The sequence below is a fragment of the Lissotriton vulgaris genome, unplaced genomic scaffold (assembly GCF_964263255.1).
Source record: "Lissotriton vulgaris unplaced genomic scaffold, aLisVul1.2 SCAFFOLD_1287, whole genome shotgun sequence".
Taxonomy (NCBI): Eukaryota; Metazoa; Chordata; class Amphibia; order Caudata; family Salamandridae; genus Lissotriton; species Lissotriton vulgaris.
Window position 1 is genome coordinate 536,147 of NW_028247626.1, and position 19,278 is coordinate 555,424.

General features: G+C 49.2%; 1 protein-coding gene across 2 annotated transcripts in view; it reads left to right on the top strand.

Annotated features, from left to right (window-relative positions):
• The window catches only part of LOC147665098 (splicing factor, suppressor of white-apricot homolog), a 530,497-nt gene extending 528,664 nt beyond the window's left edge, over positions 1-1,833 (top strand). For both annotated transcript variants that reach the window (XM_086949761.1, XM_086949762.1), the window contains one exon: positions 1,256-1,833. In XM_086949761.1, the coding sequence (XP_086805887.1) occupies positions 1,256-1,336 (81 nt within the window). In that variant the 3' untranslated portion in view covers positions 1,337-1,833. The remainder of the gene's footprint in view (positions 1-1,255) is intronic.
• Positions 1,834-19,278: the final 17,445 nt, after the last annotated feature.

Genomic DNA, 19,278 nt, shown 5'->3' on the forward strand with positions numbered 1-19,278 from the left:
GATTTTTTTTCATCAAGTTTTATGAACGTTCTTACATGAATTAAATACTGTACTAACTCATTTACTGAAAACATAAAATGCATTGGGTTATACGCTGCATACACGCCCATCGATCCTTCATGGTCACTTCAAAGAAGAGGTTTATTGTGGGCTGTGTACAACTCAGGCATGCGTTCAAAATGGATCCTCTCATCACTGGTGCGAGAACATTAGGTGAGGATTTCAGAGTTCCTAGTCTCTAATATAGACAAACTATTTAGATTACAAAGAAAACCATATTCTCCTACACATTGCTGCTGTTCACTAAGTGTAGACTTCCAGTCCTTCAGCGTGGTCCTTGTACATGTTCACCGTCTTTGCTGGAACTGGAAACTGGCAGCTTCAACTCCTGCGTGTTTTGTCTTCTAAGAGGCAAACTCCTAACCTTCCTCCAAAAGGCCTCCTCCATTTTTTCCATCCCAGCTGTCTTGAGCTGTTGGTATTTCTGTGCCACCTGGGAGTTGGAGGGCACTTTCTGAGAGTAGGTTTTCTTTAATGCAGCAGTACCCAGCTCGGGTTATGTATCATAGATGTTTTTGGGCCCCTATGCAGACCTCAGAAATAACTAACTGCAGCAAAGAGTTACTTCCAAGGAACTCCCACTAGTTGCGGAGGCTCGAGGTATGATCAAACTTTCCACAGTAAAAGTGGGATCTTTTGGAAGAGGTTCTTCTGCTCAGCCACTGGGTAGTGTCTGAGTAAACTGGCTTCAGTGGTTTAGCTGTGGTCTCTGCCTGCTATGCTTCATCTGGGATTTAACCAAAGGGAGCCCTGAGGAAGTATCTATAACCAGGGTTTAAGAAATGGTACCTGCAGGTTGGCCAGAATGCTATCTTGGCACTAATTCCAAATGTAAACTTAGTTGAGATAGACATATAAAAGCAAAGTGGTAATTTAGGAGCCCCAGGACAGATTGCAGGTAAGGAAAGAACTATTTTCTTATGTCTGATTGGTGTAACAGTCTTACTTCAGTAGTAGTCTTCCTACCGTGAGCTTGATTCCTTTTGTTGATGGTGTGCATCACCAGCAGTTCAAGAGATGAAAATGTTTTTCCTGCCTTTCTGATCAATGAATGTGGCAAGATTGTAATTTGAGGCACTTCCTGCTCCAAGAAGACATGTTATTTGCAGTGTGGGCTCTACGAACATCCACACACACTGGTGAATGATCATTTGAGTGGCTGCATATTCATGACTTTACGCTTTTTCTCTCACAGGATCTTATGGCAAAGGTAAGGGCGATGATTGCTGCCTCCAAAAAAGTCCAAAGCGGTTCCTCCTGGCACCAGACGAGCTGACCAATGAGAACCAATTGGAAAGGAGCAAAGGAATATTGTGTTCAAGCCAGACTACTTCCAGAGCTGAGAATGCGGTCATACATTCTCCATCTGTGACCAGCGGACAAGATGAGGGACGGTCGCGGTCCTTCAGTGTGAGGACACTAGGCAATGGTTGTGGCTGCAGGTTACATGACTGGAAGATAAGCCATCGCTCCCTGCTTCAAAGATCAGAACTGCTGGTGGGCAGTACAACCTCTCACTTGTAAAACCATTGTCCCATTCCATGGAAACCAACTTGAGGTGGTGTCAGTAGTGTGGGAGCCGTACTTGTATGCTCAGTGTCTGCACAACACTGGTCTCTGGGTCACTCAAGAGAACCTTGTTCCCTGTAAATTATTTTTGCATTAACCTTATCAGTTTGTTACTTTCACCTAGAGTGGTGTAAAAATGTACATTTGTAAATACTCTCCTGTTCCTGTGAAGATATTGCAAAATAAAGTGATACCAAAAACCTATTTAATTGTGAAATTCTTTATTTCCCTTGCATATTTTGTAATATGTTTAAGCTTCTGGAAGTATACTGGAAATACCATTGAGTTATTTATACCAACACAGTATGGGAGTGACCGTGTAATAGTCATGTGATAATGTTTTCAAAAGTCTTCTCTCAGCATCAATCCAGTTATGTTTGTTTTCATTAGAAGAGTATTATTTTGCTTTCGCATCTGGGTCTTTCTTGCACAGAGCAACAAAAGCATTACGGTCCTTAACATACATGATGTTCAGACCTCTTGAAGTTCAGATCTGGGATTGTAGTGCCGAGAACAGGTCCATCATGACCCCAGTGTCTAAAGCCTTCTTTCTCTACTTCAGGTACTTCCCTCTGTCCACTCGACTAGTAAGACGGTATTTGACTTTAATAGTATAAATCCTGATCTCTGCCTTCTCCACTATAGCATCCTTGGAGATTGATCGTTAAAGACTTGTCATTTGATTTATTTCTGTACCTTTCCATATGCGATCATAAGCATGTCTCGTTCAAGGTGAGTTAATACACCAATCTTAGTTGCCCTACCTTCATTACTTAGAAGTGGGTCTGTGTACCCGAATGATGTGCTTAGTTACTCTCTTTGAAGAGCTTGGCTTATACTCTTTCTATAGGTCTAGTTGAGTTGTAGTGACTGCTTGCATGCCCTATTTGACAGTAGGTCAAATGAAGCCTTTCAAGCAATATCTCACCTCTGCTGTAAATTTATTTTTTCATTTCTTCCAGTCCTGAACAAGCCTTGTCAGCACATCATGTGATCTCCTCCTCTAAAGTCACTGAGTGTCAGTGCATCATTGGATCTCTGCCTCTAGAGGCAATGAGTGTCAGGGCATCATCGATCTCCGCCATCAGTCACTGAGTGTCAGCGCATCGTTCAGTCGACGCCTCTAGAGAGACTGAGTGTCAGCGCATCTTTTGATCTTCGCCTTTAGTTACTGAGTGTCATTGCATCATTGGATCTCTGCCTCTAGAGTCAGAGTATCAACACATCTTTCGAACTCTGCCTCTAGAGTCACTGTCAGCACATCATTCGATTTCCCACTTAAGTACCTACCTTTAACCACTATGTTTTGTGCCCTAACGAAGTACACCTGGGTGCCAGATAACACTCCGATTGCTTACTACTCTGTGTTTCTTGACAACCAGACTGGTAACGGCATAGTGAGCCAGCACAATCTCCTCATCCAATGTGGTATCCACTAAATGTGTGTATTTGAACAGATGGACACTTGGGGGTGGTGGATGGTAGTCCATTCTTGATGATACCATTTAACACTGACATCCAGTGATCTCTATCATACGGAAGTATAACAAAGGCAACTTTGGGAAACAAAACTGAAGAGCCTGAGGTTTGATTCTTGAGGAGCAGGGTCTGTAGATGATGCAGCGCTGAGGTGCAGGCAGTCTGGAGCATAGGAAGTAATTGCGGGAGACGGGGGCGGAGCTTGCCAGCACCTATGCCGGACGCTTGAGAGGAGAGCTCCTCGCCATCACCCGAAATATCCGTCCATAATCCTGAATTCACTGAGCCCCTGAGCAGTGAATGGTGGTGCCCTATACCGGGAGGCTGGCGACACCTGAAACGGGGGTTGCAGCAGATCCGTGGCCGCCTGGGACGGGGAGACGCGAAGATAGGCTCCCTGGCGGACCAGGCCGCAGAGCCGCGGACTTGCTTTACACGCTCCCCGGCGTGCGTCACCCAACATGCGGCCTGATCTGCGGCCTTCGACCTGGTGCGGTCGGAACACTGAAAACGACCTGAGGTAGAGACCGAGCCCCGAGTGTGGCTCATACCCCCAGCGGACGGCGGAGGATTCCTGTGCCCACCAGGATTTGCACGACTGCTGCTCGTCTCTCTGGAGCTGACGACCACGTGAGGACTCTCTGTGAAGCTGGGCGTTACCGGCCCCCCTGTTTCCCCCCCCACCCCCCCCCCCCTCCTCCCCCTAAACGCTACAGACATGATGGAAGAGCCTGCCCTCGCAGCGGGACTCCCATCTGCCGCGGACACTGAGAAGGCCCCCGGTCCTAGGTCACTCTGGGCACATGCTGGTAGGCCCTGCGGTGGGGCGCGACGAGTGGGAAGGCCAGACGCACCCGGACGCCAGCACCAAGGTACCTGATTATTGCACGGACATTCGGTGTTTCTGGGGAGAAAACTGCAGTCTGCCCCCACTCCCCCCTCTTTTGAACGAGGCGTGGTGGAGTTGCCCCTGGTCGGAGAGGGGACCAGTCGAGTACTCAGACATTGCCTACTGCTCCTCGCTGCACTGCGAATTGTGCGGCCCTGTCGTGCCAAGGTGGTGAGGCCCAGCTAGAGTCGTAGACGACACCAGACGGGGGGGGTCAGTGGCTGGCCTATCGTACTGCAGCCTGCTTTTGGTTGCGAACTGCGTGGCCCTGTGATTGTACTACCGCGCTGGAAGTCATGGGTAAGTGGGACAAAACACAAACTAAACTCCCTTTTGAACAGCGTCGAACGAGAGCCCCGGGGCCTCAGGAGTCCGAGCCTGCGCAGCAGAACAGGGGGCCGGAGAGCTCGATTTACTCGGACATTAAAGAGTTGCTTGTGACCATGGAGAAGGGCCTACAGGACTGCATGGCGTCGATAGGGACAAAGATTGATACCCTCACATATCGCATGGACCGTATGTCAGAAAGAGTAGACAAGCATGTGGAACGACTGGATATGACGGGGAGGCGCTTGTCCGAAGTCAAGGAGGCGCAGATGGAACTGGATAAAGACTGCAAACAAATAGGCAAAATTCTCCAGGTCATACAGGACAAGTCAGAAGATTTGGAAGCCCGTTCCAGGCGTTCAAATATACGAATCACAGGAGTTGCGGAGACGAAGCACACTGGGAAAATGGAGCTGTTTGTAGAAAAACTGCTGACCACTTTGCTGGGAGAGGACCTCTTCTCGCCCATGTTCATAGTGGATAGAGCGCACCGCACGCTGGGCACCCATCCGCGTACGGGGGCCCCCAGAGACCAATTATCGCAAAGCTCTTAAACTACAGAGACAGAGACGCTGCGTTGCGGGTTGTCCGAGAGAAGGGGAAGCTACAATACGAAGGTGCGGCCATCTCCTTGTACCCAGACTTCACAGCGAAAGTGCAGGAGGAACGTAGACACTTTGCTCCATATAATCAGCAGCTCCGCGACCTTGGGCTCGATTACGCCATGCTGTATCCGGTGAAGCTAAGAATTAATCGACAAGGCCATTCCCAATTCTTCACCGACCCAAAAGACCTCCAAAAGGCTCTGAAGGTGTGGACTAAGGAACAAAGAAGTAGCCCCAGGAGTCAAAATGGCGAGCAGGAAAATGCCACCCACCTGGACGAGCAGGACTAGGAACGCTGCCCTATTTGTGAGCCCTGCCCTTGGCTGTGCTGATGCGAGGCCCAAACTTGGTCTGGGTGCGGGAGTCTGCTTTGTAGAGGCCTCCGCACGCCTGGCTGTTATGGGCTGAGAGAACTCGGGGTGTCCACGAGTGATACGACTACCTGTGAACTGGTGGGACCTTTCCATTATATCATCTCCTGTTTGTCGGCCGATGGCAGAACTTAGCAGGTGCCCGGTGGGCCTCCACCCTTTGTACACTGAAGATTTGTGGCTTGTTTGGTCATGGGTCGGGGAGCTGAATGCACCGCTGTGGGGGACTGTGTGAAAGGGCGCAATGGTCCATTTAAAGCTCACGTGAAATGACACAAATGGAGTGATGGTGCTAGGGGCGTTAGAGGTACGCTTTCGTCTACAATTGTTACCTGATTTTCTGGCGACCTCTGCCCTAGCGCTGTACGCACTAATGGTCCCCACGGGGGCATATTTGGGTTGTTTGGGTTTGTTCGTGGGGGGGGTAGTATTTCCATGCTAGGCAGAGTTGGGGTTGGTCTGCTGTGGATGGGGGGGGGGGGGAATTCATTTATTGATCTGGGGAAGGTGCCCAGAGCTCCTTGTAACAAAGTTTATGCACTGTTCACCATAGTACTCACCATAGTACTCACTGCGCACATGACACCACCGATTGAGCACATTGGTCTAGTTCACTTCTGGAGATTTCTCGCTTACCACTCTATGTACACCGTATCAGAATGACTGACCCACCTGAAGCGCAGGACCATGCACAGACGGCCACCATTTACGCCCTCACGTGGAATGTTAGGGGGCTGAATGATTTCAGGAAGCTAAGGAAAGTCCTGAGCTATTTAAAGAGACAAAATATAGACATTGCGCTGCTGCAGGAAACCCACTTACCACTATCTAGTAGGATGCTGCGCAGTAGAGGACTGGAGGGGAACATAGCAGTAGCTGGTTCACGACCCATGCCAGAAGTGTTCTCACATGGGTTAACCCGGGGTCGAAAATCATGCTGCAGTCACGAAGATCGGATCCAGAGGGTAGATACGTCATAGCGTCCTGTAAGGGTATGGGGCTGGACTTGCTGGTGGTGAACGCTTACGGTCCCAATCACGACACCCCGGAATTCTATGAATCGCTAGTTGCAATGATAGGCGCCTACGACAAGCTCCAAATAATTTGGGGAGGGGACTTTAACCTGACACTTAACCCAGATATAGACAGGTCGACTGGCCCACCTCGACGGCCATCGGCTGCGGCACAGATGCTGGCCGCTAAACTCCTGGTTCTAGACATGGAGCATGTATGGAGAAGCAGAAATGCGGGCTCGGGAGAGTTCACGCACTACTCTGCATACCATGGAGTGCACACTAGGATAGATTACTGGTTTGCTACCCCGGGGGTGCTCCGCAGTATCAGAAATTGCAAAGTCCTTCCGCGCACACTGTCGGACCACTCCCCCATAGTGATGGTCATAGCGGCCCCGGTTAGGAAAATTCCCCCTTCACATGGCGCTTTCCCCCATACTCTCTCCTAGACCCCGTTTTTAGAGGGGAACTGGCAGAGGCGATTGACCTATTTTTTGAAAAAAAATTTGGGGTCAGTGGAGGACTTCCAAACGGTGTGGGAAGCGTTCAAGGCCTACATACGTGGCATTGCTATGTCAAAACATTCCAGCGTTCTGAAGGCCATAAGGCTCCGGTTATCGGAGTTGGAACGCCAGCTGCAGGCCCTTGAGGACAGGCAGCGGAGCCAGCCAGGTGACGCCATAGAGGAGGAAATAAAAAACATCCTAGCGGAGTACCACGATGAAGCAGACAGGGAGGTAAAACACTTGGGTAAATATGCCACCGCCCGCACTTACGGTGAGGGTGAAAGGCCTGGCTCTGTTTTGGCTAACATCCTTAAAGCTAGGAGAGGGAAGCCGCTAGTCACGGAGCGGAAAGCTGCAGCTGGCCAACGTGTCACGGACGAGGCAGATATAGCTAATGTATTTAGAGATTACTATTAGGAGTTGTACTCGAAAAGCGGGAATCTGTCAGCTGAAATACTAGATTACCTGGAGCATATAAAGCTCCCGTTCCTCCCTAACTCGCAAAGGGAATTCCTCATGTATCCTATACAACTGGACGAGATCAGGGAGGCCCTGGCCTCCATGCGCACGGGCAGCGCACCTGGCATAGATGGCCTGATGGTAGATTTTTACAAGACATTTCAGGAACAACTGCTACCGCATATCGCCACTCTGATGAGCGACATCTTTATTCAGGGCAGCATGCCGAGCTCCATGAGGGAGGCAATGATAGTCACTATTCTTAAACCATACAAGGCGCATGACGAGTGCCGATCATACCGCCCACTATCGTTGCTGAACGTAGATGCTGAGTTATATGCCAAAGTCTTAGCGACGAGGCTAGCGCTGCTGGCCCCTGAACTAGAGGCCCCCGAGCAGGCAGGATTTATACCTAGCAGGAATTTGACATGTAATATTAGAACGGTATTAGGGACCATCCAGCATGTCAAACAGGACATTGCAGCCATGGCAATATTCCTCGACATGGAAAAGGCATTTGACTCGGTGGAGTGGCCGTTTCTACTCCTGGTATTACGTAGGATGGGGCTGGGAAAGCCCTTTTTGCAGATGGTTGGCGCCCTTTACAAGGGGCCCTCGGCAAGAGTTCGATTTGGTAACGCGGTCTCGCAACCTCTTTACATCGGTAGAGGTAGCAGCCAGGGGTGCCCCCTCTCCCCGTTGTATGCACTAGCGGCAGAACCGCTGGCCTGCGCACTGAGAGAGTACCATAGCCACAAGGGCATACGATTTCCGACCTACAAAATTGTGGTGTCAATATATGCTGATGACACGCTGCTCTACGTTTATGACCCCAAGACTCACTTGTCCCCGCTGCTGAGAGAGGTGGTGCACTGCGGTGCGCTCTCGGGCCTCAGAGTCAATTGGGCAAAATCCATGGTCTTTCCTCCTACACCCGCGACCAGGCGAGTAGAGATGGAATACCCACTTCAGTGGTCTGAGGACCCGATCAGGTATCTCGGAATACAACTCCACACGGATCCGGAGCTGCTTATCAGCCAAAACTTTGGGAGAGCAGTTAGCAAGCTAGAAGATGACATAGTGATTTGGCATGGAGCTATCCGGGCATCCAGGCCTTCTGGTGCGACGTCTTCTCGGAAATGAGCAAGATCCTGGAGGTTGACATGGACCCGGAACCTGGTCTGGCGCTAATGGGCAACTGCAAGCGGCTCCCAGTCACGATTCGTAGACTCTCGGACATGGGATGTTAATGGCCTAGAGAGTGGTAGCACACTGTTGGATGAGAGGTCCGCTCCCCACCAAAACCAGATGGGCGCGAGACATGTTGTACTGCAGCACACAAGCGGAGCATCACAGTGAATTGCTGCCCCCCAAGAGCCGTCCCAAAAACTTTTGGACTCTGTACAAAACGTTCCTCAGTGGCACGGAGCGGGAGGGGATCTAGAGTCTGAGTCTGGAGACGGGGCCTCCGGCCCAGCAGACGGCCGAGGGTAGGGAACTCCGAGCACTGGGAATGGAGGGACGCACATACGAATCAGAGACTGCTCTGCGGAGCTTGTCAGAGGGGAAGTGAGAGGCGAGTTATGGACAGAAGGGCGGGGCGGAAACGCAAACACATTTGCCCACACGCTGGGGCATTGAACTTGCGGCAGACATTCTAGCTGGGGTGGCTCTTAAGTGGAGCTGACATTGCACTTGTGTGCATACAGAGTGAGTGTGGATGTGAAACTGGATAAAGGCTCTTTATGGCATCTATACACTTACCACACAAGGTAAACGCAAGGAGAGCGGGGGAGGAGGAGGTATTGTTTGGGCTGTTGTTAGTATGTGTTACACTTTGGCACGAACGCACCTGACTTTCAACTAGGCTTCTGCGCTGCGGGGGGGGGAGAGAGGAGAATGAAATCACGCAAGATGACTACAATAAGCTCTTTTGTAAAGGTTAGGTGGTTGATTTGTCTGCCCCCTCGAGGGCTATGCCACCGAACCCCCGGGTTGTCGGCTGATGGGCTGTGTATACACGTGTCTGATGAACAGTTTTTTAATATGCATAATGCGGCCGGCCCTTTGAGGTTGTAGGCTTAGAGCTGTGTCCTTGAAGTTCGTGCCAATAAAGGTTTAAAAAAAAAAAAGTAATTGCGGGAGACAGATGGTAGGTAGTTAAAGCTTTAACTGAAGATGCTGTTTTGGACATTTCCTGAGCCGAACAGTCCTCATGCTCAAAAAGGGACATAGCGCCCCACCAGAATTGGTAAATCATTAGGGCTGTTGTTGGTTAATGATCTGACCCCTCTGTTTAGTAATGGACTATAGTGCTCACTCACTGAAGAATAGAAACTTCCAGAGGTTATGATCCTCATCAAAAAAGCTCTTGTTGAGGCCCTACAATGTGAACTACTATCGGCCAGTTTCATTACTGCCATGCCCAGCAAGGTTGTTCCATAAGATAGTTGTGAAGCAAAGGTGAGTTTGCACAGCGAAACAGTTGGCTTGTTTTCAGGGCAGGTTCTGGTTGGACAGTAGCCCTGAGTTACTTGTGGTTTCAGTCTTTTATGACATCAGGCAAGGTAGTGATTGTCGGACCTTGCCCTTTTTACAGGGCTATCCCTAAGGTATTTGCCTTCCTCTGCCTATTTTTCTGACCTTTTTGTTGGCGAAAAGATTGTGGGCTCTTTAGCACTTCTAATCAGTGCTAATGTGCTGTGCTCTATCCTTTATACATGGTATGATCGGTTTACATCTGTTTGGCATATTTGCTTTCCCTGTTCAACCGACTGAGCATTTTCATCATGTTCTTCTGGGGGCAGGAAATAATAGTTAGGAGCAATAGAATAGCAGATTAGCTATTAAAAGGACAAGGCACTTTAGCTCAATGTCACACCTTCACTGTATCCTTAGTTCTGGTTTTATACAATAGCTAGGTGATCACCATGTTTGTTAATAGATGTACAGGTGTTACAATTGACTACGAAGTTTTAATCGCTCTAGTAGGCATAAGTAACCAAATAAGTACGTAAGGCATATAGGCACTTTAGCCACCTCAGGAGTCCAACAAAAGGATGCACTTCTATGAATGCTATGTTAAAGGACTGGTTTACTTTGAGTTATGTCCAGTTAGAACAAAGCACTTTACAATGACTGTTAACTTGGTTACCCTTGCTCCTTTTACATGAAACAACTTTAGACTTTTATATATTGATATTACTCCTAACTGAGGGTGCATTAGGATATAAATACAGTTGAAGTTCACAATCAATCGTTGTAAGTGTTAGAAATGGGGGTCTCTAGTTGGCAAGGGTTTGAATCTTTGTCCAAATAGAGACCCTTCTTCCTATTCAGGATAAGGGAGTTACACTCCAAAAATAACCCCTGCTCACCCCCTTGGTAGCTTGGCAGGAGCAGTCAGGCTTATCTTAGAGGCAGTGTGTAAAGCATTTGTAAATAACCAAGAGTAGTACAGTGTAAGCACTACAAAAGGACACTGCACCAGTTCAGAAAAATATCCAATATTTTTATATGCTTAAGACAAGACCAAAAACGATAAAAATCCACAATACAGTACTTCGAAATCTTCAGTTATCGTTTCGTTTCGTTTCAAAAATCTTTATTTCGATCACAGATCATAAAAGATACATAACAAAATATACACAGTTATAAACGTATTAAACATGATGTGATCCAATCGTTAAGACATTAAAATACATTAAAAGAAGAACAGAGGGTACAGTGTACTGTGCTAAAGTCTATCAGGGGGTCTGTTATACAAGTCTTTTCAGCACGCGACTACGAGTAAACCACAGGGAGGTTAAAAATTTTGAAAGTGCAAAGACAACAATAGGAGAAAGATCTGTCTTTAAGACTCTATAGGCAGGTTGGAAGGATCTGAAGCCCAAGTTCCTGAGTAACGGGACTAACCAACGTTTCCTGCTCCTCTCGTAGCCCTTGCAGAAGAAAACCGCGTGAACTTCATCCTCCTTCGGATGAGCACAGACAGGGCAAGTTGCTATGGTGGAGCGAGGAGACCAAGACGCTGTAAAAAATGCTAGAGGGAGGCATCCGTATCTCCATTGAAAGAATAGTTTCCTCGTTAGCAGAGGGGAGATCGCATCAAGAGTACTTTCGAGACAGTAAGAGTCTTTCGCTTTCAGGAATAAGTGTGTCAGGGATCCTTCACGGCTGTCGTTGATAGCTCTTGTGAGCATCAGTTCGTAGTATGCTCTCGCGAGTACCTTCTTTGAAATCGTTGTACAGGAGTTGGAAGGATCCGTCCATAGTTCCGGGTAGCCCAGATCCTCGAGCCTTCCCTTGACATAGGTCAGCCACGGGATCCTCGTGGCATTCCGCAGCTGCAAGAATTCCTGGAGTTCCTCTCTGTAATTTAAGAGATCGGGGCTGCACCACAAACGCCTCCAAAAGGTTAGGGGTTTAAGACCTAGCTCCTCTGTTATTGGTCTTACTCCCAGATCTAATCTAAGGGGGAGTAATGGAGTGCTCTGGGGGAGGGCAGTGACCTGTCTCAGGAATTTATTTTCGGTGGACTGTAACTTTGGGAGATGAGTGTGACCCCAGAGCTCACCCCCATATGTGACACCCGCCCGTGCTTGAGTTTTATATATGTGAATAATTGGGGTTAGTGGACGATAAAAGGATTTGTTCGCCAGGCGCATAGTGCCACCCGCCAACTGTGCCAGTTTGATGGTCACTTTGGCCTGATGAGACGTCCACGATAGATGTTCGTTTAACGTGATCCCCAAATATTCAATATTGTGCACACGTTCCAGTTGTGTTGTGCCTAGCCTGGGTGGGGCTCGATTCTGGGGGTTGGGGTTCAGGATCATGAACTTAGTTTTTTGGGGGTTGATTTCCAATCCCCGATCATTACAAAAGTCTAGAAAACCGTCCAAAATGCGCTGAATCCCCATGGGGGATTTAGACAGCAGCAGGGTGTCGTCTGCAAACATGATTGCAGGCACCCTGCTGCCGGTCAATTTTGGGGCATCGGAGTTGGGGATCCTGTTTAGGTGGGCAACAACCCCGTTCACAAAGATGCAGAACAGGGTCGGTGCGAGCACGCAACCCTGTCTCACACCTCTGCGAACGGGGAACCTTTCGGTTAGTTTGCCACCTTTGCCACACCTTACGCGAGCGTAGTTGTTGTGGTGGAGTCTCATCAGGATTGTCAGGATGTCAGTAGGGACATTCAACTCTTCCATGACTCTCCATAGCCTCGCTCTGGGAACCAAATCAAAGGCGGCACGTAGGTCTACAAAGATGGTATATAGACTGCCGCCCTCGATTACAGCTGTTCTCCAGTAGAGGAGATTTAACCTGAAGATTTGGTCTAAGGTTGATACACCCTCCCTGAATCCTGCCTGGTAAGGGGACAAAATTTCCATTTCTTCGGTCCAGGCCTGCAGTCGATTCAGAATCAGTCTACCGAACAATTTTTGGGATATGTCGATTAGACTGATAGGACGATAGTTGGAAGGGAGCAGGGGGGATCCCTTTTTGTAAATTGGGACCACCTCTGCTCCCCTCCAAGTATCGGGCACCTCCAGTCCCCCCGCAATGGCATTGAATATTAGTGTAAGATAGGGTGCCCATATCCCGGGTTCCTGCTTAAACAGGTCCCCGGGCACCCCATCAAGTCCTGGGGCTTTTCCGGCAGCTAGGCCTTTAATGGCGTCCCTCACTTCGGTGAAAACAACCCTAGTGGGACAGGATGAAATTGTGGGACCATCTCTGTTCTGTTCACCCCCACCCTCTGCGTACAGGGCCTCAAAGTGGGTCTGCCATACCGTAGGGGCTATATTGGGCTCTATTGCGGAGGATAAATCCTCCGTGCCGTTCGCCACTACGCGCCAAAATTTACGGGAATCTCTAACTGTTAATGCATTAGTGAGGTTTTCCCAGTAGTCGTGGTCCCATTCTGCCCTTGCGTTCTCCTGGAGGATTTTATATGATCTTCTCCTGGCGCGAATTTCATCTTTGTTATGGTGTTCCTTTATAGCAAGTAGCAAGTGGGCCTTGGCTTCCCTGCAAGCGGCATTATACCAAGATGTCTTCGGTTTAGGGCCATTCCTTTGCCTTGCAGATGAGAATAGGTCCTGCTCTAGGGTGGTGATGATGCCTGCATGTATTTGTGCAAGCTCTCCTCTAGTAGCATCGTCTAAAACCCTAGTTCCTAGCTGGAAGGCATCCTCCAGTAATGGGATTATCCTTTCATATAGCCGGGATATTCGTTCTGGGTTGCTGGCCAGTTTCTCCCACTTGACCTTCCTACGATTATTTTCAAGTAGGAGGCCCGTTTTATCTTTGTCCGACCCATTGATTATTGCCTCTCTCCCAGGCAGGGAATAAGTCAGTTCCAGGGAATTGTGGTCACTGTCTAATCTTGGGGTGACTTTAAAGTCGACTATTGCTGGCCACATAAACAGTTTGACCATAATATAGTCCAATCTGGATTCGCTGCCGGGTTTGTTGAAAGTATGGGTACTTGGTGTGTCTGATTTGGTACGGCCGTTGCATGCCCTTAAACCAAGGTTAAGGGTGAGGGCAGTTATCTGTAAGGCTAAAGGAGTCCAGGCCCGTGGGGGTGGTGCCACCGTCTCAGGTATAAGCCAATATGAATCTTCCTCCAGGGAAGGACCATCACGTAGCCCAGGCAGTGGTTCGTATTGAGCATTGAAATCGCCTCCTACCAGGCAAGCAAGTTCGCTTGGGATTCCTTCTAAGAGCTTGGCTAGCTCATCCACTGTGCCAGATTCTTTGTGCATTGGAACCGGCCTTGAGTAGATATTGATTACTAGCAACTTCGATGAGTCCGGCCACTCAAGTGAGACAGCCAATAGATCATCAGAAGCGGTCTCTAAATAAGTAGCTTGGCAACCTAAGTCCGTGGCTACCCATGTAGTTAGTCCCCCAGATGGCCTACCCCTTCCCCCCCATTTAGCTGCTTTAAAGAAGGAGGCAAAACCCGGGAATGCTCTTTCTTCGCGCGCCCAAGTTTCTTGTAGAAGAATTATATTTTTTGATCTGATGTATGTACCCCATTCTGTGCAATCTATTTTGCTAGCAAGGCCTGCCACATTCCAAGAAATCACTGTTATTTCTAGTGGTTGGGTGGAGGCCGTGCCCATAAAAACCGAGTTGGTAGTAGTACACTCGTGGGGCGGCCGTGGATTTGTGGGGACGAGGAACGTACCCTTGGGTCTGTTATCAGGGGAAGGAGAGGAAGGCGTAACGCTTGGGACCTGTCTGGGATCAACTGTGCCAGGTGCTAAAAAATAAGTATCAGCAGCTGTGGCGAATTTGGGCTCGTTTGTGGGAGATATTTGAGTTGCGCTCCCCTCATCAACCGCATGTCAGTCTACCATTTCAAGACTGCTGTATCGGTTATGGGTAGATAAATAGGCGGGGTAGTGTATTCTATGTGGCCCTGGAATTCCCCTCCTGTGTCCACCACCTCCCCCCCTCCTTCTTGTGACAGTTTCCCAGCCGGCCTCATCCCCATATGTAGGGAACTGCTCTGTTGGTCTTTCCCTGTGTGACGGATAGTTGTTGTTCTCCCTGTGACAGTTTTCCCAACCCTCCAGCAACTCCTGGTGGTACCTCCACCTGTGGTCCTCAAGGTTATACAGATTTGAGGGGTAAAAAAATGAGAGGGGTAATGGTTGGATGGTGCTAGCAAAATCCTCATCAGCAGCACAGGTACAGATATATGCAGCTGTATTCGGATCTCTGAAGGTGACCAGAATACAGTCACCTCTAATGGATTTCTTAGTGTAGCCCACCCACGTTGCCCTCCTAGCCATGGATATATCGCTAGTAGTTCCTCTCGGTAGCGGTCTGTTTACGGAGAGCCAGTTGATTACTTTGTTTTTGAGTGAAGTGGTGGATTCAAATGTGGTGGAATTTAGTTCAGGAACCCCCGCCAGAACTAGAGTGTAGGGTGCTGCTTCTGGGGGGAGGTTTATGGATTTAGGTTTGGGAGTAGTATTAGGTTTCTCTCCTGTAGTAGGAGGATCTCTCTTAGCTTTAGCCGGAGGCGGAATATTATCTTTCAGTGGAAGGGTTGATTTTGGGGTAGCAGTTGCCGTTTGTTGGGTAGGGATAGGGGCCTTGTTTGCAACTAGTGATGCCGGAGCGTTGATTGGTGCAGGTTGTGAGGGTTTGGGATTAGTTTGTGGGGGCTTATTATTTATTGTTGTGGGAGGACCATTGCCTTTGGTGGATTTTGGCCCTGGTCCATCTCTTGTTGTTTTGGCCCCACTGTTAACAATTTTCCTTGAGTCGGCAAGTTGCACGGTTGCCTTTTCGATGCTAACTAGTCTAGCTTCGATCTTGATAAGTCTTGCCTCAAGGGGGCTCAGCAGAGACCTAACTAGTGTGCCTATATCCTCTAAAGTGATGTCGTCTGAGGTAGTGTCTAATGGTGCGTTGTTGCTGAGTTGTGGTAGTGAGGTTGAATTGATCATTCTAGGGGGAGATGGCGGTCCTGATATATTCACAATAGGGTCAGAGGAAGCACCTTTTTCCCTTTTGCCTCTGACTTGCTTGGATTTCGGAGTTTTGGTCCTATGATCTTCTTTATTTTGAAGCCCCTGCTTCTTTTTAGGAATAGCCCCTTCCCTAGTACCCCTATTGCAGCGGTCTTCAATCTGTGGGGCGCGACCCCCAGGGGGGTCGTGGAGTCCTGGGAAGGGGGTCGCAGATTCTGCAGAGTGCAGTTCCTGGCATTGGGCTGAGGGTGCTCACGGCGGAGCCGAGGTGTGAAAAACATCAACGCCTCATTAACAAGTAAAAGGTCTTTTAAAGACCTGTCAAGTACTTGTGTGTGACTGTGTGTGTGTGTCCCTGAAGCTGTTACAGCTGGGCTCACATACACGAGCTGGGTGAGTGGCTGTAGCGTAGCCCTTTGAGTTCAATGGATGTTGCGCACCTGGAGCTGTGGGTCCCGTGACACGTCCCCCCACCCCCATGAGAGAGGCACAGAAAAGGTGGGTGGATGAATGATGGGTGCATGGGTGGATGAAAGGCTGAAGGATGGATGGATGTGTGAAAAGGTGGGTGGATGAATGATGAGTGGATGGATGAATGAAAGGGTGGATGTATGGAAGGATGAAAGGGTGGATGGATGAAGGATAGATTGGTGAAGGATAGATGTATGGATGGAAGAATGAAAGGGTGGACGGAAGGATGGATGGATGAAAGGGTGGATGGATGGATGTGTAAAAAGATGGGTGGATGAATGAAGGGTGAATGGATGAATGAAGGGTGAATGGATGAATGAAGGGTGAATGGATGAATGAAGGGTGAATGGATGAATGAAGGGTGAATGGATGGATGAAAGGGTGAATGGATGGATGATGGATGTATGGATGGAAGGATGAAAGGGTGGATGGATGAAGGATAGATGTATGGATGGAAGAATGAAAGGGTGGACGGATGAAGGATGGATGGATGAAAGGGTGGATGGATGATGGATATGTAAAAAGATGGGTGGATGAATGATGGGTGAATGGATGGATGAAAGGGTGGATGGATGAATGATGGATGTATGGATGGAAGGATGAAAGGGTGGATGGATGATGGAATCATGGATGGGAGGATGAAAGGGTGGATGGATGAAGGATGTGTGTATGTATGGATGGGAGGATGAAAGGGTGGATGGAGGAAAGGGTGGATGTATGGATGGGAGGATGAAAGGGTGGATGGATGGATGGATGGATGGATGGATGGATGGATGGATAAAAGGCTGCATGGATGGATGAATGATGTATCGATGGATGTGTGAAAAGGTGGGGGGATGAATGATGGGTGGATGAATGAAAGGGTGGGTGGATGTATGTATGGATGAAAGGGTGGATGATGTATGGATGGGAGGATGAAAGGGTGGATGGATGAAGGATGGATTTATGGATAGGAGGATGAAATGGTGGATGGATGTATGAATGGATAAAAGGTTGCATGGATGAATGATGGATGGATGTGTGATAAGGTGGGTGGATGGAAGGAAGGGTGGATGGGTAAAGGATGGGTGGATGGATGATGGATGTATGGATGGATGGATGTGTGAAAAGGTGGGTGGATGAATAATGAGTGGATGGATGAATGACAGGGTGGATGGATGAATGATGGATGTAAGGATGAAAGGGTGGATGGATGAAGGATAGATGTATGGATGGAAGAATGAAAGGGTGGACATATGAAGGATGGATGAAAGGGTGGATGGATGAATGATGGATGGATGTATGAAAAGGTGGGGGATGAATGATGGGTAGATGGATGGATGAAAGGGTGGGTGGATGGATGGATGAAAGGGTGGATAGGTGAAGGATGGATGGGAGGATGAAAGGGTGGGTGGATGAAGGATGGGTGGATGGAAGGAAGGGTGGATGGGTAAAGGATGGATGTATGGATGGATAAAAGGTTGCATGGATGAATGATGGATGCATGTGTGAAAAGGTGGGTGGATGAATGATGGGTGGATGGAAGGAAGGGTGGATGGGTAAAGGATGGATGTATGGATGGAAGGATGAAAGGGTGGATGGATGAAGGATGGGTGTATGGATGGAAGGATGAAAGGGTGGATAGATGGATGTGTGAAAGTGTGGGAGGATGAATGATGGAGGGATGTGATGAGGTCTAACAGGCGCATTTATGGTTGTCAAAAGTTGATAATGAGGAGTACCAGTTTCTAGAAACTTTTGTCGGAAGGGGGTCCTTACGCCTAAAAAGGTTTTACAAGGGGGTCTCGGCATCAAAAAGTTTGAAGACCTCTGCCCTATTGCTATCTAAGTTGGTTCCTGCAACTTTGGCTGTCTCAATGTTCTCTGTGGTTATAAGCTGGGGAATTTGGGTGTTAGGTAGGGCCATAAGGCTCATGTCCTCAAAGTCACTCGGGACCTCAATAGTGAGCTCGGGGTTGGTGGGATTAGTGACTGGGAGTGGACATGTTGCCTGGTCTGTGCTATGGCTGTTTGGAAGACCAGATCTGTTTTCTGGGGTTCTAGCTTGGGCCATAGGGCCCATTGAAGATCTCCTTACCCAGTCTATTTCTTGTGAGATTCTGCGCTCCAAAACCTCGATTTCCTCAATCAAAAGGGAGCCAGCTTTAGCAAAGTAAGTGTCAATAGGGCCTTTAACAGCCCCGGATGCAGCTAGTGAAGAAGTTTTGCTCCTGGTTTCCCGTGTACACATTTTACTAACGGTTCAAAGACCTTTGGATACAGGCAAAGAGGGGGGGCCCGGACCGGACTCTCACGTACTCGAACGGCCTCAAACGGCCCGCTCTTTGCCCGGTCTTCGCCCCGCGCTCCGTCCCGCGCGCGTCCCGCGTCGCGGTGGTGCTGAGGCCAATGAAGTACAAGAAGGTTGGGGGCGTGGCCGCCGGGGGAAGAGGCAGCAGCTGTGAAGAGCTGGGGCTGCTGGTCCTCGCAGTCCCCCGGTAGGCTCCACGCACTGTGCACTTTTAAGTTAACTCGACCTGGGAGCGCGTTATCTCTCCACCGGCTGTGGAGCCGCTCACACCAGGGAGCAGAGGGTCACAGGGCAGATGAGCGGCACCCGCGAAGCGGGTGTCGCGAAAGGTAGCAGAGTTAGCAGGGCTGGAGGCAACGAAAGTCTGTCTCTCTCCTCACACGCGAAGGGAAAATCCAAAGGCACCCACTCAGCAGACACACCCAGGTGTTGATAAGGCTGAAGGCTGGGGGCGTGGCCGCCGGGGGAAGAGGCAGCAGCTGTGAAGAGCTGGGGCTGCTGGTCCTCGCAGTCCCCCGGTAGGCTCCACGCACTGTGCACTTTTAAGTTAACTCGACCTGGGAGCGCGTTATCTCTCCACCGGCTGTGGAGCCGCTCACACCAGGGAGCAGAGGGTCACAGGGCAGATGAGCGGCACCCGCGAAGCGGGTGTCGCGAAAGGTAGCAGAGTTAGCAGGGCTGGAGGCAACGAAAGTCTGTCTCTCTCCTCACACGCGAAGGGAAAATCCAAAGGCCTTG